Source organism: Lissotriton helveticus, chromosome 8 (assembly GCF_964261635.1).
Source record: "Lissotriton helveticus chromosome 8, aLisHel1.1, whole genome shotgun sequence".
Classification (NCBI taxonomy): Eukaryota; Metazoa; Chordata; class Amphibia; order Caudata; family Salamandridae; genus Lissotriton; species Lissotriton helveticus.
Genome location: NC_136069.1, coordinates 233,794,104 through 233,821,254, shown reverse-complemented (window position 1 = coordinate 233,821,254; position 27,151 = coordinate 233,794,104). Strand labels below are relative to the sequence as shown.

At 43.0% G+C, this 27,151-nt stretch overlaps 1 protein-coding gene across 2 annotated transcripts in view; it reads left to right on the top strand.

Moving 5' to 3' along the window:
* The window catches only part of CCDC82 (coiled-coil domain containing 82), a 170,147-nt gene that overhangs the window by 94,471 nt on the left and 48,525 nt on the right, over window positions 1–27,151 (top strand). For both annotated transcript variants that reach the window (XM_078656991.1, XM_078656992.1), the window contains exons 5-6: window positions 15,849–15,973; window positions 21,420–21,590. In XM_078656991.1, coding sequence (XP_078513117.1) covers window positions 15,849–15,973; window positions 21,420–21,590 — 296 coding nt within the window. The remainder of the gene's footprint in view (window positions 1–15,848; window positions 15,974–21,419; window positions 21,591–27,151) is intronic.

The window sequence follows — 27,151 nt, the reverse complement described above, 5'->3', positions numbered from 1 at the left end:
CAGACATAGCAATCTTCAATTTCCATAGTCTCTACATAGTGTATTAATAAGTTTGCGAAAACATTTAAGTGTGTCTTGTTCTTAACTCCATGATAATGTAGTCCTCCCTCATCTGATGCTTCTAAGTTCTGTTTTGTTTGTCTCAAAGCTCTTTCATGTCGTGCTACACTCTGTGTTGTTAGCTCCTCATTGTCAGTATTTACAACTTCAGTAGGGACAATGTTAGTATCTTTACTTACAGCAAAGGGAATGAAAATTGTTAATCCTATCCAGATAACTATCAGTACTACTACACTACATATACACACCTTGCAACACGTCTTAAAACGGCTGCAACTAGGTCTACCATTCACTGTTGAATCAGACATTTTGGTTCAGAAGGAGTCTCTCGAACCCCTCTTTTTGGCTTTACACAATTAGCTTACTTTGTGCAAATTCACGGTGGTTCGTCTTCTTCTTCAGCTGAGTACTCTGGGACGGGTTCTCCGTCGCTCACGTCAGTTATATCAAGATCTTCAAGTTCTTCCAAAACCAGTGTCCATTCAGGAGACTTGTACTTTTTGTTTTGTCTTTTTATTCGTTCACTCCTTCTTTTGGAAGAGTCTTCTTCTTGCTCTGCTATCCGAGCACTTCTTCTTGCTTCTGCACGTTTTTCTTCCACTGTCTTTATCCTTAGTCTCAATCTTTTTACAAACCTAGGCTCAAGGTTGTTTCTTTTCTTTAGTCTCTTAGTCGGTACTTGGACTTCACTTTCTTTTCTTATTCTCTTGTTCTCTTTATCTTGTGGTAATTCTTCTCCACTTTCTTCTCCTACTTCCCCTATCTGGCTAGTTCCAGGGCTAGCATCAAATTCTTCTGCCTGGTTGCTAATCTGGCCTTGTTCAGGAATATTTTGTTTTTGGCTTTCGATTGTCTCTGTTTCTGTTTCTGTTTCCTGAACCCGTTCTTTTAACCCTCTCTGATCCTGTTCAAGCACTTCGATCTCTTGATTTTCTTCTGCTCGAACTATCACTCTATTTCTAGTCTCTCCCTTATCTGCATCAGGTGTTAGCGGTGGTGTATCGAATACCTGCTCTGTCCCTGTCTGACCTTCTCCTTCCTCAGTTTTGATGTGAATCTCAAGCGGCTGAGGTTCTTCGCCTGTGCCTTGCTTTTCCTGACTAGTCCACTCTCTACCTTCACTAAGTCGCTCTCTTGTTCTGATAGGATCTTCGGTCAGATCAATCATCGGTATCCATTCTTCTGGCCATATGCTTGGCAGCTCGTCTTCAGCTACTCCTGGCTCAGTTTCCTGGACCTCTTCAGCAGGCTGGATTCTTGGCAGTTCGTAGTCAACTACTCCTGGGCCAACGTCTGCTGTTCCTGCAACCTGACTGGTGCTGGGCTGCTCGTTGTCAGCTGCTTCTGGCCCGGCTCCTGCAGGGTCCTCTGCTGGTTGCCCTTCTTCTGCAAATTCTTTGTCTGGTAATACCTTCTGAGTGTGTCCAGCGTGGATCCACTGGGGAACACCTGCGACCTTCACTGCAGTTGTTGTTACCAGGATTACTTGGCGTTTCTTTCCCCACCTTGGTGCCAGACAATTAGATCGAGTGTGCTTCTTTATTTTGACCCAGTCTCCTGGAACCAAGCTGTGGAGAGGAGTCGTTGGATTGAGGATGCCGTCGTCTCCAATCTGGCGAGAGATAGAACGCACTTGGTCACCCAATCTTCTGCAGTATTCAAGCACTAAATCATCAGTAATACTCAACAGTTTGCTTCCTGGCACCCATGCTTGTCTCATCACTCTTCCCATAATGATTTCATGGGGACTTAGGCCTGTCTTGCGGTCAGGAACACTTCTCAGTCCCATCAGGACCAGGGGCAGGGCCTTCACCCAGGTCATGCCAGTAGCATCTGTCAGCTTTGCTAGTCTGTTTTTGATAGTTCCATTTACTTGTTCCACTATTCCAGAAGCCTCTGGGTGGTATGCACAATGAAGTTTCTGCCTTATTCCAAAGGCCTTACAGAGTTCAGCCAGTATGTCATTCTGGAAATGTCCACCCTTATCTGATTCAATAATGAATGGCACCCCGAATCTAGGTATCAGTTCTTTTAGTAAACATTTCGCTACTGTCAGTGCGTCACTTTGGGAAGTAGGGTAAGCTTCTACCCATTTTGAAAATACGCAAACAATGACAAGGACATATCGCTTCCCTTCACAACGGGGCATGGTGATGAAATCAATCTGTATCCTTACAAAGGGACCCCCTGATCTCCCAATTTTGCTCAGTTCAACCATTGTCCTCTTGCCTGGGTTCATCTGTTGACATGACAGGCACCTCTGGCAGAGGGACTCTGCTACCTTCCTGAACTTCTTACTGTACCAAGTCTGTTGAAATACCAGAATCATGGCATCCCTACCAATGTGTGATCCTTCATGTATTAATCTTGCCATTGTGCCAAGCAAGTGTCGGGGTAACACAGGCATACCAGTTGGGCCCAAAATCACACCATCCACACGTCTCGGTCTACACCCATCCTCCTTCCATTTCTCTCTTTCTTGCCAAGGAGCCGATTCCTGCCACTCTCTCACTTCATCCCACGTAGGCACTTCTTCAAACACCTGAAGCTGGCAGCTGGTTCCTGGCCCCCCTCGTTTTGGATTTACAATATACCGATCTTTGGCACACCATTGGGCCACTCGATCAGCATAATCGTTTCCCAGTGATACTTTGTCCATGCTCCTTTGATGAGCAGCACATTTTACCACTGCCAGTTCTTTGGGCAACTGGATGGCCTCTAAAAGGTCATGAACAACCTTTGCATTCCGAATGGGAGTACCTGAGGAAGTCATGAATTCCCTCTGTAGCCATAATTGGCCAAAGTCATGCACAACTCCATAACAGTACTGACTGTCAGTATACACTGTTATGCGTAAGTCCTTCCCAATTTTGCAAGCTTTTATCATAGCTATCAATTCGGCTACTTGTGCAGACTTGATGTTATATAAGTAACCTGCTTCTTCAATTTTTGTAAAAGAGACTACTGCATAAGCAGCACTCAAGCCTCCTAGTTCATGTCTTAGACAGGAACCATCCACAAATAGTTCTTTATCATGTTCAGGCAATGGCGTTTCTTTTATGTCTGGGCGTGGTTTAGTACTGAACTCTGTCAGGTCAATACAATCATGTTCATCATCATCCCCACCTTCTATTTCCAAGGGGTCGGGGAGTAAGGTGGCAGGGTTCAGAATACCGCACCTAACAATGCTTACATTTGCTGCACCCACAAGAATCCTCTCGTATTTAGTCAGCCGACTAGGGGTGAGATACTGTGTTTTAGTTCTGGTCAATAGTATTACCACTCCATGTGAAACATACACGGTCACAGGATGTCCCATGACAATGGACTCACTCTGTTCCAAACTTGCACAGGTAGCAGCTACTGCTTTCAGACAGCCTGGTAACCCAGCAGCTACTGGGTCCAAAGTGGCAGAGAAATAGGCCACAGGCCTTCTGGTCGTGCCATGTTCTTGAGTCAGGACTGACAATGCGCAATTATCGCGAGTGTCACAGAATAGGGCAAACTCTTTGGAATAATCTGGCATTCCCAACGCAGGGGCCGTACACAGACAGTTTTTCAGTCTTGTGAAAGCCATTAGACTTTCATCGTCCCACTCTACAACATCTGGCATTCCTCTCGTGGTCATTTTTATCAAGGGCCTGGCTAAGGCTGCAAATCCCAGAATCCACTGCCTGCAGTACCCTAATACACCCAGGAACATTCTGACATCTTTTTGAGTACGGGGCAACTGCATCTTTTGAATTATTCTCACTCTTTCTGATGTGACTTTTCTGACACCCTTTTCTATCTGGTGTCCTAGATATTTCACTGATTTCGCACAGAACTGTAGTTTGTCAGGGGCCACTTTATGCCCTTTCTCACACAGATGATTTAGGAGGGCAATGGTGTCAATTACACAGTCTCTGTGACTTTTAGACGCCAGTAGAAGGTCGTCTATGTACTGCACTAACACAGAGTTCCCAGGTAAGGTCAAAGTCTCTAGACATTTTTTCAAGATCTGATTAAAGATAGAGGGGCTCTCTGTATACCCTTGAGGGACCCGGTTCCAACAATACACGTGACCTTCGAAGGCAAATGAGAAAAGAAATTTGCTGTCGGGGTGCAGGGGTATCGAAAAGAATGCATGACATAAATCAATCACAGTGAACCATTCAGCATCCCAAGGAATCTGGTACAATATCACTGCAGGGTTTGGGACAATAGGGCAGCAAGGAACTACAATTTTGTTAACCTTTCTCAGGTCCTGCACTACCCTATACTTGCCACTAGGCTTTTTGATGCCCATAATCGGTGAGTTGCATGGGCTGCTCATCACTTCCTGTATGATGTCTCCTTCCAATAATTTTTGTATTTCTAGAGTGACACCTGCTTTCACTTCAGCATTCATTCGGTAGGGCCTAGTGTTAGGATATACTGCATTGTCCTTGATAGCTATCTGTATGGGGTCCACATCTTTCATCAAACCCACATCTTTTCCAGTGAAATCCCACACCTCTGGCTTTACGGCTTCCTGGAGTTCTTGGGGCAAGTCCTGCAGGGTCAATCTTTTAATTTCTGAGTCAGGTCTGAGTAACAATAATTTATAAATGCCATCTTCATCTGGGGTCTGTATCTCAACACCTTTTGGTGTGCAAAAGATGGTACAGTTCATTTTGCACAGCAAATCACGACCCAGTAGATTCACTGGACTGGTGTCACAGACGACAAATCTATGCATCTGTTTAAAATTTCCAATTGAAATCTCCATTGGTTCGGTAACAGGAGTACTAATCAATTGATTAGATACACCCACTACTTGGATATTTTCTCCCGAGAGGGGTAGGTTTGGAACGTCCACTGTTCTTACAGTAGAACGGGTAGCGCCAGTGTCCAACAGAAAGGTGACATCATTTCCGTCAACCTTTCCTTCAATATATGGTCCAGACTGGTCTACCGGCAAGGAAGCGCCAAGTACGCACTCCTCGTCCTCCCCTCTCAGGCCCCGTCAGTCCTGATCATTACAAAGGAAGGTATCATTTAGCAGATACTGCGAAGTTGCTGTATTTCTGTTCTCCCCGCTTTCCCAAACCTCTATCTCTTCATCTTCTGCCTGTCTTCCCCTGTATACCTGCTTGGGTGCTCGAGGCACCTGAACTGTTTTTACCTGGGGTTGAGTCTTTCTTGGTCTTTCTTTCTGCGTCTGTGGAGTTAAATCAGGAGTTTTTTCATTAATATCTACTAATTGGGGACACTCATTCCGCCAGTGTCCAATTTCGCCGCACTGATGGCAGGGAAATTTCTTCATAGCCTCTTCCCTGCTAAATTTGGGCCGGGGCTTTCCTCCACCCCCTCCCCCAGGACTTTTGTTCTCAGCATTCTTAACCATGTTACTCAATTGTTTTTCCTGCTGTTCTGCGAGCTTCACCTGAGCCCACATCACCTTTTCCTTAAGGGCCTTTTTCTTTTCTGCCATCTCGTCCTCGCAGTACTTAGCGTACCGCAGGACCTCATCCATTTTCTTAGTATGCCAACAGATTTTATTATCTTTTATCCACTGACAAATTTCAGGTCTTAAACCATTTACAAACCTGTAAATAAAGTGCGTCATATCCTTCAGGTCGATGTTATCAATACCACTGTATGTTTTAAATACCTGCAATAACCTCTCATAGAAGGAGTGCACTGTCTCGTCCCTTTCCTGTGTTGTTCTATCTATTTTTGTCCAATCAGTTTCCTTTGCGGGCACCTTTTCTTTCAAGTGCTGAATTACCTGCTCATATTTTCGCATGACATCCTTTGATGGCTCCCCTGTTTCTTTATTTCTTGGGTACTCCTCACTCGGCCAGTCTATGTTTATTTTACACTGGGTCCATAAATCTACTGGAACCACAATGTCGAAAAACCCATCCAGGTCTTTCCACAGACATTTCTGTACCTTCACGAACCTTTCCACCTGCCTGTACCAGTCAACTGGTTTCTCTCGTAATTTTGGAAAATCGTTCGTGAAGGACACAATATCCTGCCTAGACCAGGGGACATGCACATATTTCCCTCCTGGCACTTCGCGCATGGGGCATAACTGCTCAGGTTTTTCTACCTCCCTTAAAGCAAATTCAGGAGTCACTTGTCGGGAGCGAACCTCTTCTCTCTTTTTCGCCCACCTGCTTCTCCATCTTTCCACATCTCCCCATTTCTGCAGTACCCCCATTAATTCTTTAATCTGCAATTTCTTCCCTGCCACATTCAGGTGTTCTATATCCTTGTCTGAGAAGTCTGCTCTATACGGTTTCTGTAAGGGCTTGGATTTTGAGATATCTACCCCCATACTAACTGCTGTTTCGGTCAGTTTTTCGTGGAGCACTCTGGTGTTCCTTGTAAAGCTTTTACATATGAACGACAATTCTTCTTCAGAGTAGGTATTCAATCGATCCAACCCCACATTTCCTGCCATTAATTCTTCTATTTCGACCCTCAGTTTGTAGAGGTCTAAAGGTTTTGTTTGCGGAGTCTGCTTCTCTAATTCACGACTCCAACTCTCAATTTCATCCGGAGTTACCAGAGAGACATTCCTAGTACCTGTTGCTGTCTCTAATTTAATTTCTTTTGTATTAAAAGGGTTATGCCTCTGCTGTATTCCCTTTCCAGTCTGTTTGTTTGGCAATTCCAAGAACGCAACTTCAGACTCGCACTCACTGGACTGATCATCTATGATGATCGGTTCCTGTCTCGGGGTTGCCATGCCTGGGGTCATAACTGGAGTAATCGGATTTCCCTGACCATTTCCGTATAACGGGACCACCGGTCCAATAGTTACTGGAATAGTCAATGCCTCAGGGCTGGTATTTAACTGGGAAATTTTCTGAATTATTTCTGTCCTTTGTCTAGCTAGAGCCTCTTGCTCCTTTTCCACTAGTACCCTTCTTAAAGTTGTGTCATGCAATATCTGTGGGGTCAATGGAGGAGTAAAACTCGGGGCAGTAGGATGCGTTTCACTGGGTCCTCCCCCATAATTTGGTTTCGGGAATAAAGTTCCAGTATTAAAGGACCTGCGCTCTTCCCCATATGGAGGTTGAACAAAAGGCAGTCCTGAATTTGATGGTTTTTCTTCGCTTTCATACAAGGGTCTGGGAAAAAAGATTTTCGTACGTGAGTATTTTTCTTCCTGGCTCGCGGGCACTTTGGGATATATATCCCTTGTTTCCGTCGGTTCGGGTTTTTCAGGATAGGGCAATACTTGACCACCCCCTCCCAGTCCCAGGGACCTGTCTTCTTCCTTTAGGAAGTGGCGTCGGGGAACATCTCCTACACTGGAAGGTCGGGTTCCCTCATTGTAAGGTGGCGGACTTCTGGTACAGATGTCATCTATTAGTTCATCATCTGATTCCCCCAGGGCCCCCCAATGTTTACATTTTTCAGTACTTTTCTCACCCGCTCCAATGTTATGACATGCCGGCATCATGGGAAACAGACCCTCAACAATCATGCTCTGCCTCCACTGTTTCATCCTTTTATCCCTGGACTCCTGTTTCTGCCTGGGGTACCACTTGGTCAAACCCTTGTCCATTCGGGGTCTTTCTCTTTCAAAAGCCTCAATCTCCCATTCCTCTAATGCCTCATACTGCGTTAGTCTTGGTCTGGGATGCAATTCGTTCATCCGAGTACTTAAATTAAATAGGATCCTACCATTGAAAGTACCATCTAACGGAAAAGCCAATACTCCGTCATCTTTCGTGTATTTCACCCAATTCTCCAGCCACACACAGGTATTGTATCCTCGGTCAAACATCATGAATGAGGCAGGAGTATTAGGTGGTGGGACAAGAACACCTTCCCTAGATTTAATCGGTTTGTCCGTTTTAAAATAATTTTTCACCTTACTTATAAGTGACATTTTTCTCTTTGTTCCGTACATAATATCGTATCTATTAGTCTTCCACTGATCCCTTTCAAACCCTAGGTGCCTTGGATCAGGTCGAGTTCCTGTAGTCTGCGAGTGCCACATACAACTTCTGCGCTAAACTTTGTTTACAAACTACCTCCAATCAGAACGCGCTTCAGAAATTCGTGCAACCAATGGGTGTGCGACACCAAATAAGCTCCGCCAATGGGTGCGCGGCCCCTTCGTGAGACAGTTCCCACGCTCCGGCGCTCACCCCTCCTTTACAATTCCAGCTCCGCTACCCGCCCGCTGCTTCTACCAATCCCAGCGCGGCACAGAGTGACGTCAGAGGCGCTTCGCGACTGACTCCCTCCCTTCACAAGGTAACGGAAACTTTCTTTCTTTTAAAGTGCTCAGTGCTTGGTTATTTTACAACAAATACACATTCGCCACAGTGCTCAAGTGTCTAGACAGAGAAAGAATTGTTTTACTGCAAGTAAACTACTTCCATTTACTTTTCACTCGCTGCGGGCAGATCTCTTCCGCCTACCCTTCACTCTAGCATCGGTGAACCTGTTATTCCCCTAAACTCATCCACTTCTTTCCGGGATATATTCCGAGTTTAAGGTTTCTCAGCGGACCCCTCTGCTTTCACGCTAGCTCCGAGGAACCTGCTACTCTTCCGATGTGACCCTTACTAGGTTACGCCACTATGGGAATTTTGCCAATGAACCCCGTTACTGTCATTTATTCACACATGTATTCAGAAAACCCTAGTTAGTGCTTCCCGGTTATCCTAACCTGCACCTAACTTTCCTCGAACCTGTGACCTCAGGACAATGGATTCTATTCACCACTTGCCCTTTCAATTCCCCGGGGAGTTCGGACAACACGAAACGATACGGTTTACAAATGCATGGATTAGTACATATAGCAATATAAGAACAAGAATAAAAACAATGCAAAAATTCATGAGTTTCAGCAGCGTATTCACAAGAGAATGATCAGGTCTCTCAGAACAGCCGCTCTTCTAGCAGCATCAATATAATAGCAGCTTCCGACTCAACTAGTCCAACTAATCCCTGCCTTACTCTCAACTAGTCCCTAACCATCCTCTAGCTACCAGAAAACTGATAGAGCGCGCGAGGCCACCCGACCAATAGTTTTCGCCGTTTCCGGCTTCAGGGCCCATATACTTTTCAAATCACCATATACATCGATCAGGTGACTTCACGAGCTCTACCAAGTTGTGTGTGTGTGTTCCCTGCTAATAATTTTCAGTGCACCCGACTTACCATCCACCGATGCGGGTACCTAATGACCACAATGAATCAGGGAGCTAGCTGTAAAAGAAAGGCAGCAAAATACAAACCCAACCAATAACATTCAAATACTGTTTAAATGACCACGGACAACTGGAAGTTTTAAAATGTTTACCTAAATTCAATATTTCCTTGCATGAGGTACAGTAAAATAAGGCAATCAATAACCAAGATAACATAAATCATATAGGCATAAAGAAATAATGACAGGGTAATCATTCAAATGTAATATGAAATGCAGATGGGAAATATTATAAAATCTCAGAAGTGTTTAAGCATGGACATTTTATGCATGAATAACTATGGGAGGGCCTATAAAGAGTAGCACGCTTCACTTAAGGTGAATGGGCTTTTGAACAATCTAGGTAATGAAGTTCTAGACCATATCATAAAATTACAGACTGCAATGCAAAATATAATTTCTAACCAGTGAGAAGACATAGGAACAAAACCTCACGGAAAAATATGTAATTAACTTTCAATAGTTGCAGAAAGGCATGGAAAATATAACATATGCAATGATGAACTTTATTAAAGCAAAAGTCAGAAATTTAGAAGGTGCAAGATTTAAAGAGTTTTCAGAGCAATATTTACCTAGAAAGGTGTGGAAACCAAACCCTGGCCACGGGTCAGTTAAGGACAGGAAACCCTCAAGGAAGGATACCCCTCAAAGGACAGCAGGTGCAGAATGGTCACCCAGGACAGGACAGGATACCCTCGGAATAGGAATCAGGACAGGACCCTCGGGACAGGACAGCAAACCCTCAGGACAGGACCCTCTTCAGGACAGGACCGGAACCCACAGTTCGGAAGCAACGCCTGCGCTCCACCCGCTCTGCAGCTATCGATCAAGACCCCGATTGGGTCAGCGAACTCCCAGCTAAGTGCTTGCCCAGCACTTTAAGGCTCAGTAGAACCTCAGTCTATGGTCAAATTCGGACAGAGTGCTTCGCAGCGCTCTGTATCTTCAGTCACCTATTGAGTGCGTTGGGTCAGTGACAGGTCAGCTAAACCAGACAAGTCGGACGGTTCACTAGGTGAACCCAGGGTAGATATACAGTTTGGGGTCAGTGTACCACCCCCCAATGTTGCAAAGTGTCAGAATCCCTCAATTTCGATTGGTCCTAAGGTAGGATTTGGGTAACACACCAATCACAATACAAGATTTTAAGCCTTCATTAGCATACTTGGGTACCGCCTAGCAGGTTTGGGTTTCTCATGAGAACTGTGCAGAAATACGAGTGAAAATTAACATTGTAACATATGAGGAGCAACATTCGCCGTTCTCGTAGCGCAGAGGTGGCTTTCCCAGGCGCATCTTGACTGTGGCTGCCAGCTGGCTGAGTTCCACTGTCCAAAGTGGCCACCTTTCAATGCTCCCTGGTCATGCGCAGAAGAGACCGTCAATATGGCTCCCAATCAGTTTGGACCCCCATTCCCCGCGGTACATGAAAAGTAAGCGAAAACAAATTAATACATAATAATGTCATTATGGAAATACATCACAGGATTTGTACTTTTGACTCATCATCAAGAAATAAAACTATTGCATTAAATGTTAGCTACATTGACACAGTCACAAGAGCAGTGGCACGAGCAGTACCACATGATAAGCACAGCTATGAATTACGCATGCGCATAACTTTCCCTCCACTTCTGCAGACGCGTCAGGACACGTGAGTGTGGCTGACGCATGCGCAGTAACTAAAATACAAGCGGCGGCCATATTAAAGGACACGGATTAAATTCATTAGAAATACACATAGGCAAGCTTCGGGAACTTTGCCTAAACAAAAATAAATGTTAGTAAAACATACGCTTTGTTACCTTATTACACATAAACGAGGTTCTTGACTTCGGCAAGCCGCAAAATATGCGAAGCTTTGCTTCATCAGTACTATTCCTCCACAAGCACCCCTACTCTCACCAGCACACGTTATCAATTAACACTCCTGGTCTCACCGGCACCCCGCTTCTGACCACCGCCGCACCCCCACACCCCTTGGTCTTTGGCGGGAATACCCCGCTGTCTGCCTCCTGGACTGGTGGCCTGTCCTAGCACCCTCATCGCGGGTCTGCGACGTATTTAAACAATGTTTAACCCCTTCCCCCCGTTCGCATTTCTCTCCCCTCTTAAACTATTTGTTCTATTTCCCCTTTCATAGCCCGCTCACCTCTTCTCTACATCTCGCCCAAGAGCCTGTACAACCCCACTCTTCCATCCTGCCCGCTTTTCATTATGCTTTAAAGTCATCGCATCTCTCCGTTGCCCTCACTCAAGCACCCTCGTTTGTACTCTCTACCCCCATGCCCCCCCCCCATATGTCCCCGTCCCTCTCAGTTCCTTTTCCACCCAATCCCTCGTTGTTCCGTTACACTATGCTGAAGGCAGCACCTCGGCCTGTCCACCGGTGAAGCCCCTGCGCAACCTCGCTCCCTGAAGCCTGCCAGTGCTATCTCAAGGGAAAAGGGACTCATTTCCCACACATCTTTCCTACTCTATCCCTTCTGGAATGTTTTGATCTAGCTGAACACAAGCTGTGTCCCCTCCACGCCTGTCACAGCAGGGGGGGCGCCTGCCACCGACACTGCGCCCCATACACAATGGGGCGCATGCAGACAGCGGGGAGCTCGAACCCCCACTGTTTCCGACCCTCTCATTACAGGAGCATCGAGACCCGACGCAGAGCTCCGTCTACAGAGAGCCCATCTGCCCCAGTCCTCGGCCCCATGGTCTGTGTGCTACAGGAGCACAAATGGCCCCGGGTAATGGCTTGCAGCGAGACCCTCGCTTCCAGAAAGGGGGGGGGGAAGGTGTACACCAGCAGCTCTCTTTCAGAGTAAACATTTTTATTCCCATGCTGTATTTTCTCTGTGGTTTGCTTACTTACTGCCGGCCTACTATGTAATGTAATGTCCTTCTGCTGTTTACTGTGTGTATGTAAAGCGCTCTGATACCTACGGGTCGAGCTAGCGCTATATAAAACTTTTAAAATAAATAAAATAATGTGGGTCTGGTGCATCCCTTCAAAGCTCTTGCTTGGTACTGGGTGTTTGGTTCTTTCGCTGGAATAAAAAGACGCTTTTACACCGGCGTGACCCCTGCGTTCAGTTCACACAGGGTGTCTTTTGCATTCTGTATTTTCGGTGCATCAGCTACCTGAACCTCCTGTCTGGAAACCACCTTCAGACGAGCGCAATGCTGCCTGCGATGGGAAGGCAGAGACAGAAGCAGTGAAATGACTGCAGTTTGAAAACAGCGCCAGGATATAGTTTGCAAGCTGCTGATCAATGCCTCGTCACTGGGAGGCAGTGTCCTACCTGCTATCACACAGGAGAAGCAGGTACCCCTGGAGTTACTCCGTACAGGCACGTTCAATACAGGTCAGCTTAAAAGGAATGTCGCGTTTTAAATAGAGTGAAATGCAGTGAAGATTATTATGATTATTATTATAATTATTGTTGGTATTGTTATTATTAGTATGGTTGTTGTGTTTGACAATAATAACAATTATTATAATTGTTAATATTAATAATAATAATGACAATATTAAGGATGATAATAATAATTTTCACTGCATGTCACTAGTTGATTAAAACAAAGGCATTCCTTCTAAGATTGACCTGTGTTTAAATATGTTTATGCGTCCTCGTTTTTTTTCGTCTTTCTACATATTTTGCATTCTGCAGCACACATAGAAAGAGGAAAAAGCCTCAGAGGATTGTTTTTGTGCAGGAAGGTGTTTCTTACTGCACAAAAACAATCTTGCCTGCAATGCAGGCACCATGCCTGCGTTGGCGCATGGCAGCTACTAGTGCACTAGCATAGAGGGAGAGCAGGAAAGCCCAGGGCATTTTTTAGGTTTTGCCTGGCCGTAGCACGCTGTGCTTCGCCCAGGCGAAAACTTTTGTTAACAGTATGGATGTTCGTCCCGCCTCTGTTTCCCATTGGCTAGCTCTATAAATGGACGCTAGCCATTGGCAAACAGAGGCGTCCGTCATCCTGCGAGGCGACTTGTGGGCGTTTCTGAGAATTTTTCTCATCCGGCCCCTTTGGACACGTCAGTGCGGCGGTGGGCGTTTATTTTTTATTTTTTTGGCTGCCTTTTATTTGGTCATTTGCCCCGACCTCTGGCGAGTGCTTGCTGCTGTCCTGCCTTCCTCCGTCCCCCCTCCCGCTGTCCGTGTGCCCGCCCACCCCCCTCCCACTGTCCGTGAGCCCGTTAACCCTCCCGCTGTCCGCCCCCCCTCCCGCTGTCCGTGAGCCCGTTAATCCTCCAGCTGCCCGCCCCCCCTCCCGCTGTCCGTGAGCCTGTTAACCCTCCCGCTGTCCGCCCCCCCTCCCGCTGTCCGTGAACCCGGGGCACATTCTTGCGTCCTCCAAAATTCAGCCCTGCGGAGGTTCTTGCTCCTGCCCCAGGGTGTAACCATCTGCGAGTGCGACCCTCCCACCGAAACTCGGGGCTTGTGCTCGGGTTACTTTGGATGCGGAGTTAGAGCAGAGCGTAGCCCGTCCGGACACAGCGCCTTCCTTCTCTGCCATGGGGCTCCTCCAGGCGCCGCTGTGCAGCTTCATTGGTAAGAACTGAGCGGTAACGATGCATGAACCGGGGTCCCAGTGAGAGAGAGCGCACGCTGAGCTAATCCTGCCCGTAAGGGCCGTCCTGCAGTTGGGTTTGTGGCAGTGACTCAAACCATGCCACTTTGTATACAGTTGTTTACACATGTCTCTGCCTTAGAGATAGGTACAAATGAAGCCTACAAAGGCGAAACCGTTGCATTGTAAATGCTTGTTCTACTTGTTGTGGCACATATACTGCATAATAGAGCAGGATAGTTAAAATATAGATTTTAAACTTTTCTCGTGTCTCTGTCAGATATTATTGTGGACTGGTGCGAGAGTGTGAGCAAAAGGGTATGTCCTGCAACCGCGAATCCTGAGAGGACCAGGAGTTTTGTGTTCTGGGGTGTCGAATCACTTGTTCCTCTGTGAGTGAGTAGGAGGGCAAGTGAGACGCTATAGCTAGTCGGTCCCCGGGCTCATGGGTGGTAGGATGACTCAGTCCCTGCATAGTAAGGTTCCATGATCCCAAGCAAAGTTCTCTGACTCTGTAGAATCCTTTGAACAAGGGGAAATCTCCCAGCATTTTGGGGACACTGGCCTCAATTTGGAAGGTTGTTTCTGTAAAAAGGCGCCATGACATATGAATCGTTTTTGGCCACCATAAGTGTGGTAGGGTATACTCAGATGTGAGTCCCTTGCTCATTGCACCATCAGGATTCAAGCAAGCCGGGCCGAAGACGGCTGCAATGCCAGAAACCGGTCCCCGGAAGCTTGTTTCCTTCCCAGTAAAGAATTGGCTTGGTAGTTTGGTCTGCCCTGTTCCCATGATGCACTGGGCCAGGGTCAGACTAATTTGCATGTAGCCAGGTTCTGAACTGGGATGGTGCAGTGAGCTAAAAAACGGTGATGGATCAAGCCCTGATCTTTTGACTGGGTAGGAGTGTTCTGCTTAATTCAGATACTCTGTCCATTACCACCCCCTTTTATGAATCGTTTTTGGCCACCATAAGTGTGGTAGGGTATACTCAGATGTGAGTCCCTTGCTCATTGCACCATCAGGATTCAAGCAAGACGGGCCGAAGACGGCTGCAATGCCAGAAACCGGTCCCCGGAAGCTTGTTTCCTTCCCAGTAAAGAATTGGCTTGGTAGTTTGGTCTGCCCTGTTCCCATGATGCACTGGGCCAGGGTCAGACTAATTTGCATGTAGCCAGGTTCTGAACTGGGATGGTGCAGTGAGCTAAAAACCGGTGATGGATCAAGCCCTGATCTTTTGACTGGGTAGGAGTGTTCTGCTTAATTCAGATACTCTGTCCATTACCACCCCCTTTTATGAATCATGACATAGGGGCTGGCATGCTAGTGACAGGTACGCCAAAATTGCATCCGCACAAGTACTTTTGCAAAATTTCCAACCCATGTGGTATGGAATTTGAAATAGGGCCTTTTCTCTCCTGCAGTAGTTCTCACAAAGTTCAGTCCAACCATTGGTGTACATCTACTCTTTCATAAGCTGCTATAGATATATATATATATATATATATATATATATATATATATATATATATATATATATATATATATATATATCTGTTCCACCTGTAAACCACAGCCTGGTTTCACAGAAGAAAAGGTCTGAGACACACTTTCTGCCAACATAGCGATACCATAATCTGTCCGTTAATTCACTTGTACACTTTAAACTCTTGCCACACACAAGTTCCCCTCTCTACTACTCTAACTGATAGCTTTCTAGCTAGTGGATGTCCATCTTAAAAGGCATTCTGAGTTTGAGCAACATGTTTTCTATCAAAGGGCATTCCTCTGTATTGCTGGGCTTTGTTTTGTAAGGTTGAAAGCGGCCTTCCTTTGAGCTTATTGTGCTACAGATATGTACTTATGCCATGAGTAGTTAGGGAATTCCTTCTATGATTTACCCCGGTCTTCAGTTAAAACTTAGATCTTAGTCACCAGATCCAATATTCATTTAAGTTGGAGAGAGTGTACAACTAATGGAAATTGTTATTTTGTTTTCTGTATTAGATGGAACAAGACGAAAGAGATATGCAAAAGAAATGATAACATCACTCAATCATTTGGAAGACCGTGTCATAGCTCCTCGGCTTGAAAACCTGAAGTCCCGAAGTCGATGGAAAGCCCAATATAAGGTGCCTCTTACTTTATTGTGAAGATCAGATTAAGACAGTGACATTATGGGAGGGCTGGGCTGACTTTTAATTAATTGTTTGTGCTTCTTCTATGTCTATGCTTGTAAACACCTCAATAGAAAACACAAACCACACAACTGAGAAACTGTTTTTGTCATCTTTGTCATAATGTTTTAGCCACACTGTTCATAGTAGGTCTGAACTTTTGTTGTGTTGTGCAGATTTCGAGATACACTCTTCTTTGCCATGGGTATATTCAAGTTGTGCATGACTATCATCAAATGTATATGTTTTGAATTAATAGTCATACCCTCCTTAAAAGGGTTATTTATGTAGGAGTAGTAGCCAGCATCTTCCTTACTTGTTCACCGAGCTGCACGCTCATATTTAAAAACATGTCACACAGACCTTAGGACTGTGTGTTACTGTTTGTTAGCAGAGTCTCTTCCACTCTGTTCTCTTCTTTCACTCGTTCAGGTACTAATTTCTACTGTTGTATATTGCATGCCCCAGCCACTATGAGGAATCTCCCTGAATCTTTAATCATAGACATAGCGGTGCACCCCAAACAAATAATAAAGCTCAAAGTCCGAGGAAGTTGTCCGAAATTTTTATGTCTTCTTTATTCAACTCCACAATCTTTTCTTTTTCATATAAATAATTACAGCTAACGCATTTCGTTCAACAAATACCTTCTTCAGGGATGCATATACAATATATAAAACAAATATATGAACCATAAATATTTGAATACAGACATATCAGAAATAACAATAATAAATGTACAAAACCTAAAATCCACAATGTTTATATAGAACATAATTAGAAACAGTAATTCATTTCCCCAAAGTGTCCTGCAATTAAATTCAATATAGTTGTACATTTTAAAAAGTGTAATGAAATATCCTAAGAAGAGAAAAGTAAACAACGTGGTTATAGTAACCCAAAATATATTTACAAATATATAACAGTATCATCACATACCGTATCATTTTGAATGCAATATATTTATTCTTTATATCTGAAAGGGCACCATCCTATATCAGGCGTCATCATATCCATAATACCATGTCACAGTTTCTTCTGTATGTATGCCCCACCTCAACCCAACATTCAGCATTGGGTTTTTCTCACACTAACTCCTAATAAATAAGATATAGGAAAACAATGTATGTATTGCTATATCACCCTATACTTCCATGTGTATCATCCATGATCATACATAGCACAAAGTTCACAAAGCCACATACAATTACTTATCGAAAAATCCCATGTTGGGCAGGACGTCTAAATAGCCACACCTCAAAGGAAAGAAAGAAAGAGGGGAAGGAAAAAAGAGTGTCCGCGAGTTTCATTATCGCAAGAAAAAATGACAATAGGACTGACAAGGAACATATCCCCCCATTTTGCCCAGCTGATTTTAATTTATTACCACACACCTTAGTACTGGGGGAATGAAAAAGAAATGTAGCAACACAATACAGAACCAAAGTAATAATCTAAACTAAACAGCGTTCTTCACATCCAAGAAATGCAGTTTCAAAAGCACATAAAAAAACTTCCGCTTAGATCCTTATAGTATAACTTTAGCAAACAAAATGTACTTTTGAAATTCTAGAGCGAAAAGGTGGGACCAAAGTACTAATCGGGGCTAAAGAACGTTCTTCACATCATTTAAATACAAATATTGGCTGTAGTCTAACTTTAAAATTTACCTGCGCGTCTATAAACCAAGTAATGTATCCTAGAATCATGACAGGCAACTATGGTTATAGCGTGCCTAAAAACTTGACTGGTAAAACCTGAATTTTCAATGTACAGTCTTTTTTATAGAGTTTTTATGCTTTTATAACTAAGGAGCTTTTATATACCAAAATTGGTTGTAATGAAATATTTTCGTGTTGCAATGGTTTTAACGAACTATGCAAATAAAATAAACTTGAAACTTGAAACATCATTTAAATACAGTTTATGCCAGCAGATAAAAAAGCTTCAACTTGCATCCCAAAATTACAATTAAAGCGAATACTCAAAGATGTATTAGCTCGCCAAAATCCTTCCTTGTGTCCTAATAGGCACTCTGCAATTCAATCAAAGAAAATCGCTGCCATCATAGAATTCTGTTTATGCACTTTGTGCCTAAATTAATGATACTGAACACCTTCATAACTCCAGTGGAAACCTAATCTGTGACCACCATTTTGTAAATGTCATGAGAGGTACAGATGTTTCCGTAATTCTTTGCAATAAATCATTAAATCCTTAATTCAAATATGCAAATTACACGTAAATCATCTCAAGTTTTATATTTCTCAAAAAAACAAATTAATGTGACGTAAATGCTCAATATTTGAGAAACTAAAGTATACAAAAAAGCGATGGATGGAATGCTTGAATCAATCTTAGCCACTGGTAATTACCCGAGGCCGTATCTAAAACCATTGGGTTTTTTGCACACCTTGTCACCTTAGTTTGGACCCAGCTGTAAGCAAATTGGGCTCGACCCTACTCCAGTGGGAACAGTCCAGCCCGAACTGCTGAGTCAGGCCCTTTCTAAACCAGAACACAAGCAACCCAGGACCGGTTTTGCCCTAGTTATGGGCTCATCAGCTGGATACAGCTTGGTTCCAGTGACACAATGTGCACCAGATCCACGTCTGGGCATACCTGTCCCACTTAGGATGACACACTACAGTATACAAAAAAGTGATAGCTGAAATGCTTGAATTATTCTCAGCCACTTGTAATTACTTGAGCCGCATCCCAATCCATCGTTATTTTGCACACCATGTCACCTCAGTTTGGGCCCAGTCTCGACCCAACTCTAGTTCGAACAATCCAGCCCTAATTGCCAAGCCAGGCTCTCTCTGAACCGGAATACAAGCAACCCAGGACCGTTTTCTCCCTAGTTATGGGCTCATCAGCCGGGTACAGCTTGATTCCAGTCACACAATGTGCACAGGACCCAAATCTGAACAATTTCAATAACAAATGAAGCACCATTTCTAAACATTGACAATTCACGTGAAATACATTAAGCTCATCCAGTAACAGATTTTCATTGTATATAATGACATATTAAATCATAAGGGGTCAGACTTACAATCAGTAGAAGAGAACAAGCTTGTCACATCATCCCGAATGTGTAAAAAAAAAAAATAACTCCAATTCAAAGAAAATAATGAAATTCACTATTGATATTATGGCCATTGTCTATTGTTCTCAAGAGACCTATGCACTTAGATTCAGATGGTTTGAGCAGTCTCTTTCTCTATCCCCCGCCTCTTACATTAACCACTGTTTGATCAATTCCATGGAACCTTGTGCTTTCATCATAGTGAAGAATCATGGGATATTTAGTTTCTCTATTCTTTAATGCTCTAGCATTAAAGAATTTGTCATTTCAAAGCACGGACCCTGTTACTAACATAAATACCATTACACTAACAGCCGATATCATAAATCACAAACTGAGTATTGAAATGTTGAACCGCATATTCCTTATTAGTATTGTATGTGATTCTCTTGATCTTGTTTTTACCAAATTTGCACTTCTTACAGTCCTTGCATGTAAAAAACCTAACGGTCCAGGGGATATTCAGGTCCCAGAATCATGTAAGGGGACCACATAACTAGGGTAGTGCAAGTTTCTCAAAGATTTCCCGGAATATTTGATCATACTGTCAGTGATGATGATATGCAATGATTAGCATGAGGGTCTTAGAGTTTTTTCACTAGGCCTAACCCATCACCACAAGCTCCCAAGTTGACATTTTCAGACATGACAATTTGAACTGTTGTGCACTCCCTCTACTTTAGTAAAAAGGCAATTTTGTAGGTCTTTTGTTGGAAAATGAAACCGTCTTGTGACCTCTTTTGGCAGTGCGATATGGCAGTTACCTTCATGTAGCGCTGGCCCAGATTACTCCAGGAGTCTGATTCCATTCTACAAAGGTCCTAAAGCAAAGTGCTATACAAAGAATCTCATATTGTTATTTAATCACCATTTTAATAAGGAAATGACAGGTTTAAATGTTTTTTCACAAACATGACAAAGAAATATTGAGATCCCACTACTGAGGGTTTGCTCTTACAGAAAGACAGATACTTTATATAGCCAAAATCTTTCTGCAGGTCAGCTGTCAAATGGATTGACTCTGGTATGCACCTTTGCTCCCTTATAGATAGGTAACTTTTACATGAAAAAAGTGGGATATAATTTTGAACTAGAAAATAATTTAATGTGGTGCTAAATAACAATAGTCGCCTAATAGTTCAGATATGTATTCACTACAGACTTTTGAAGTGTACCGTAAAAAGTACTCCGGTGCCGTAACCACCACAAGCCCTGCATAAGTCTCTAGAGCACGCCTCAGAATGCCAGCGCATTCCAAGGCATGCAACAGCTTCATGCTATACAACACTATGTCATCACTACACCTAGATTCCCACAGTTTCTACCTTTCATGGGTTATTTTGTTAGTCTTTCTTTTGGTTTAGGGATCTAAGAAGTGATTCTGCAGATATTAGTCTTGCTTTTTGCTTAAACACATAGAATTGAAACATGATTAAGTCTTCCTGGTGAGGACCCAAGTCCAAATGCAGTGCGTAAATTTAACATTGGTAAATTACTAATCATTTTTATGCCTAACAGCCATCCTTGAGCTGTTTCAAAATACTTGAGAGTAGATGAGCAGCCTAAAACGATTCTCTTGATTGGTGTCATTATTTTTAACTTTTACAGAGGCCATTTAGTGAATGATGTGACAATACATCTCCACACCCAAGCAACATCATCAAATAGAGCAACACTGTAGAATGCCTGTTGTTGGTCATTGCTGCTTGTGTGAGTGAAGAGAAGCGCTTTTGGTCTCTGTGGTCGATGGCCCATTTAAGAAGCAGTGCCTTCTGAGACTCACTTTATTGGAATAACTAACTACCTTATTGCCAACCCATTCCGAATTGCAAGGTAGGCAGGTACAGAATTCTTACTTGATCTGCAGCATTCGGTCTTTCTATTCTTCCTAAGGAACTCATACTCTCCTATTTTCAGGTGCTTAGCTGTAGATATTCGGTGCACTTTCCCTGTCTTAATTATTCGTTTGATTTAACGGCCATGCACATTTTGTAGTCTTAAAAAGTCGTAAATATCTTAAAGTAGTTTATTTTAATGAGGATTCTTAAAAATTACTAATCTGAGGAGATAGAAACACCCCCGAATCAGAGCAGGCAACTACTTATTTTAAACCTAGAAAAGACTTTATTTGATCTTTCTCCTCCATGTCAATCCGGAGATTCAAGTCAGATGGGAAATTTTATTACTCAGATTAGTTTTTTCTAAATTTCCCTATATTCGATCCCAAAAAGTTGGCATCTATAATATCTCTAAAAAATATGAAATTACAATTAACTTTGGAAGACTAACAAGTTATTTTTTTTGTTACAGGAGCGAGTGGAAAGTTATCCATTTATCATCATTACACATTGCAGAAGTACTGAGACTGTCTGCCAAGCCTGTGGATTAACACGATACGTTTCCTTTGAAGTGATGTTATCAGGAGAGATGTACAACAATAAAACACTGGAAAGGGATAATTTCATGCAACATGACAGACAGGTAACATTTTATATATTACTTTATTTAGTGTTTTCTATAGCGTGAACATGATCCTGCATAGGGTGTCAGAGCGCTTTACAGGAGCAATTCAAAAATCCGAAACTTACATAAAACACGACATTACTGGTTTACGACATTAGACTTCAGGAAGTATATAAACAAATGAAGTAGTCAACAGATAGATTACCATAAAGCCTCTTGAAATATAAAACCACAATAAAACGTATATAAAAGTCCAAAACTGGATGGAGAGCTGCTTGCTTGAAATTTAAAACAAACATGACCGGTTAATAAACAGACGATCCGCTGTAAGCATTTAGGGAAGAAATTTCCTCATATAAAATGATTTTGCTTCCTTTTTGAATGTTGCGATGGATGGAAGTCTTCTAATGTTAGGGGGGAGGGCGTTCCAAATTCTCGGTGCTGCCCCTGAGAACGCTCGGTCACAAGTTCTTTTCTTACAGAAATGAGCCTGTTTCGGTAGTAGTTCCGCTTTGCTCCTGGAGGATCGGGTCCCTCCAGAAAGCGTGAGTTTCTGCGCAAGGTAGACTGGAGATTTGTTGTGTATTGCTTTATGAGTCATGCATGCCAGCTTGAAATGAATTCGTGCTTCGAAGGGTAGCCAGTTGAGGGCTTTCAAGTGCGGGGAGATATGGTCGAATATTTTGGATCCCGCTATAAGTCTTGTGGCTGCATTAAGACATGCTTTCAATGGGGCTGTTGAGATCTTCGGGAGCCCTGCAAAGGTACTCCAACCATATTCGATCCTTGAAATGACCAGTGCCTGAACTACTGTTTTGAGGTCTGCTTTATTTAGAAATGGTTTTAGATTTCACAAGTAGCTTAAGTGGAACCTGGCGTTTTTGCCATTGTGTTAATATGTGCTGACATGTTCAGGTTTTTGTCCAGAATGATATCCAGTGATTTAGTCAAGTCGAAAATCTTTGGAGTGCACATTAGAGCAGTTATATGGTAGGACCATTCTGCTGTCATTATTTTGCTTTTCTGGGGTGTAATCAGTAAGAATTCAGTTTTCTGAGGATTTAGCTTCAGGTGGTTCTTGGTTAGCCATAGTATGGTTCTTGTTAGCGCTAGGTTCGTTGTCTTTATATCATCGGTGAAGCGACCTTGATGTACAACTGAGTGTTATCAGCATACATGTGGAAAGCAATGTTCGCTTTTTGTAGTATTTCCATTAGAGGTTCTACGTATAGATTGAAAAGTGCCAGAGATAGGGTAGAGCCTTGCGGAACTCTTATAGTATTATTGGTTGCGTTTGAGAGGGTTTGGTTGACAATTACTTTTTGCGATCTATTCTCAAGAAAGAAGCTAAACCAGGTTAGAACTGTACCCTCAATTCCCATTCTGTTTTTCAATCGATCAGGTATTTTGGCATGGTTCACCGTGTTGAACGCTGCCAACAGGTCCAACAAGATTAAGAGGCATGTTTCCTTCTGGTCGAGAGCCAGTAAAGCGTCATCTACTATGTGCAGAATTGCAGTTTCAGTACTGTGGTTTGGACGGAAACCGGATTGGCAATCGTTTAACAGCTTGAAATCAGAGATGTGTAGACTAAGTTGTTGTTGGACACATTTTTCCAGAATTTTGGCCAACATGGGAAAATTAGTTACAAGTCTGAAATTGTTCGGATCTGAGGGGTTCTCTGTCGGTTTTTCAAGGAGAGGAATGACTTGCCCTGTTTTCAAGCAGGCCGGTATTTGGCCTTGGGATAATGAAGCAATGATGACCTTAGTCCAAGACGGGATTAGCAGGTGGTTTATGGAAGACCAGCACTTTGCCGGTAAGGGATCGTTGTAGTGATTGTTAGGTTTAGTGGTTGACATGATCTTTGATATGTCTAATTCACTGACCGGTATAAAATCTGACCATCGGCCATTGTTTTTAGGTTTGTCAAATTCTTGTTCATCCAGAACTTCATCCCCCATACCCTTCTCAATTTCAATGTCTTCAGCTGCTTTTTTGAGTTCCCCTCCAATGTGTTAGCTTTGTCTTTAAAGAAGACTGAGAAATCTTTGCTATTTAACATTGTTTTGGAAATGACTGGTGCTACTTTGCCCGATTTATTTGATTGTTCTTTAAGTAGATCGAATAATTTCCTAGGTCTATTTACTGCATTATCCAATTCTTTCCTGAAGAATTCTTTTTGTGATTTAATAATGCTATTGTTATACGCTTTCCTGGATTGTCTCAGTAGGATTAGATGAGGCGAAGAAGGGTGTTGTTGCCATTTACGTTCTGATAATCTCAGTGACCTTCTTTCTTCATTAAGGGCGCCATTTAACCACGGATTATGTCTTTGTCCGAGACCCTTTTCAGTTTTAGTGAGGCTATGTCCTCAATAATGCTGGACATTGATTTGTTATAATGCAGCGTGAGGTCATTGACGTCAACCATTTTCTTGAATGGCTGCAAATCTATTTCGCAGCGTGCTGCTATGCTTTCCATATTAATTCCTCTAGTGTCCCTGGTCCATTTTTTGGGTTTAATAGCTTGTGAAGACGATTTAGTTTTTCTGAGGGGAATTTCGAATGTAATTATGTGGTGATCGGACCAATCGCAGGGTGTGATTACAATGTTCTCGATTGATTTCTCCTCAGCTATGATCCAATCTAAGGTGGAGCCTTTGGTGTGGGTGGGGAGATTACATCCTTGGACTAAAGATTGCTCATCCAGGAATGTATTAAACCCAATTAATGTTGAAATCTCCTAAGAAAATATCATTTGACTGCAGATTAGAGTTAGTAGTATTGATTTCTATCATCTGGTCGATGAATTTGGTCTTAGTACCCGGGGGGTGGTAGAGTGCATGGAGTTTACAGTTCTAGTTATCTGATGATCTTAAGGACATGCCTAGATATTCACAAGATTCTAAAGGATCAGCCTGTATTTTTGTGATGGAAATGTCAGATCTATGAAAACAAGCGATTCCTCCACCCTTTCTGTTATTTCTATCCTGCCTCAGAATCTGGTAGTTCGGGGGGACTAATAGGTCTAAGCAAGGCAACGAAGATTCAGAAAAACATGTTTCATTTAGAATGGTTACGTCAATTTCATGATTAAGTATGAGATCGCTATGTCAGCCCTGTGTTTATTTGCTGATCGACAGTTGAGTAGTATGCACCGAAAATGTTTCTGCGCATTGATCGAAGGTGGCATAGATTCATCAGGCATTAAAGACACTTTCATAAGATTGTTGGCATTAATCCTTCTATTGTTTGCCTGAGAAGTTCTACCAGAGCCCGTTATGACAGTTTGGATATAGTTTTCACCTATCTTAGTTTGAGAGGTAGGAGTGGGTTCATATGTAGACACGATGGATAATATCTCACTATCAGTCAGATAGTTGAGTTGCGTGCGTGGGTGGTAAATTCTGTTAGAATACGCCATTGGGGTGGAATGGTGTTTAATTTGAGTTTCAGGGGAGGAGGATTGAAAACCCTTCATTTTTGCAAGCCATTTTTCCGACAAGCACAGCAGGTTTTACATATCTTTAATAGCGGCGAGCATGACTTTGTAAGTCTTGCTGGATTGCGAGCCGAGGTTTATAGAATCCCTATTTCTTTTTGGTGTTCTGATCCTTTCCGAGTCTAGTCTATAGGGTATGCTAGATGGCTGTTGTGTGGGAGTATCTCTTGGAAGATTTGCTTTGGTTATCACAGCAGGATCTGAGCATTTTATTTTGTGCTTAGAGACAGATCCTCGACTCCCTTTGAGGTTCACTGACGCCCCACTCTCGATATCTTTATCTACTTTAGAAATTTCCACCCTGCCAGCTGTTCCCATTAGTGGGTCGAGATCAGTGTTAGGGGTAGGATGAGAGCTCAAGTCTAGAGGTGAAGGAACGATAGCTAGATGTATGTTGTTTTCCCTGACTTCTGCTTTGTTGGAATCATGACATGGATGTTGTTCAACATTGGGTGAGCCAGCTTCAATTTACATCCTGATGAAACAATTGGGGTTCAGTATTAGTGTTTAGCCCGATTAGCGCAAAAGCGCTACTATTAGCATTAGACTGTGTATTACTGGTTTCCTGATGCAGTGTTTGAGGTTCATCATTAGTGTTGCTGCAGTCAATCGATATAATTTGGGTAGGTTGATGAGACTCCCTCTCCCTGCCGGTTTCCCCCATAGCCGGTATGATCCCATGTGAGACGGTGATGGCTTGGGAATTTATGATACAATTTTATAAACTCTTTTTGATTACTATAATTCATTATTTTTGCATGTTGATGAATATTCCCCCTTACTGATTTACCCATTTGCTGGAAATTGCCTGTTGTGTGCCTTCATGGGCCCGCAGTCAAGTGTTAGCCCTGCAACTCCTGCTACTCTACCATAGCCCACTGCTTGGTGGTGCTGTTAACAATGTCGGCCAGTTCTTTCTATTGCCAAACTGCCCTTTACCTCACTCCTCATGGGTAACAATATTTATTTGTGCTGGACCTGTAGTTCAGGTAATAAAGCCCATGGACATGAGTGCACCCTCATCCGGACACTCCTTAGCCAGTAGAAGTGCTCAATCTGATATCTCCAGCAGTATGGGCTGCACTCACACTGCTAGGAGAAGATGTGGAGTTAAGACCAGAGCTGGGGATCCAGGTTTGAGTCTGTGTCAACTGAGCATCCTATTATTCAAGCAGATCACTTAGGGACATATTTTCAAAAATTGGGCAAAGCAATTTCCAAATTGTGATTCTTAACAAATCGCAATTTGGAAATCACAATTCCTGATGTACCAAAGATACTTTAAAATAGCAATTCCTCGTGGGGTCGCAAATTGACTTACCTCATGCATTTTATTGAGGTAGGTTGCAATTTGTGGCCCACCAAGAATCACAGCAATCACAGTGATGGTGGCCTGCTTTAATAAAGCAAACCTTTTTTTCTTTGAAATACGACCCTTTTTCCCTAAAAGAAAATGGGATGAATTTCAAAAGAAAAATACAATTTTGAGGTTTAATTTTTTTAAGAGTAGGTAGTGGTCGGTGTAACCACTGCCTTTTTTTGAATAAAATATATAATTTTTTAATACTCAAAGGGAAAGGGGTCCAATGGGCACCTCTTCTCATTTGCCAATGGTTGCCACTACCTTCCAATAGTCGATAAAAAAAATTTGCGCCCATAATTCATTTCCAAAGCAATACATACTGCTGCAAATCTTTATTTGGAAAGTACACCCGAAACACGCCCCTTCTAAATACCGCAAACCCAAATTGTGATTCTGTAACAAGTTACTGAATCGCATTTTGGCTTTTGTACATTTAAAAACGTTTTTTGCTGTGGCATCTGGCCCGATTCTGTGATTCGGGACATTTGCGACCTCCAGAAAAGCTTTATACATATGACCACTATTCTCCCCGTGCCTAAAAAATGAATGTGGCCTTGAGTAGTGTAACTAGTGCTCATGTAAAGCGCTCCAATCAGTGGCGGCTGGTGAAGTTAGAGAGGGGTGAGGCTGGACTTGCGCCAGGGGCGGCTTTGCGATTTGCTTTAAGGGGACACCATTTTTTGTGTAACCCTAAGAGCTTTAACGCCTTGTA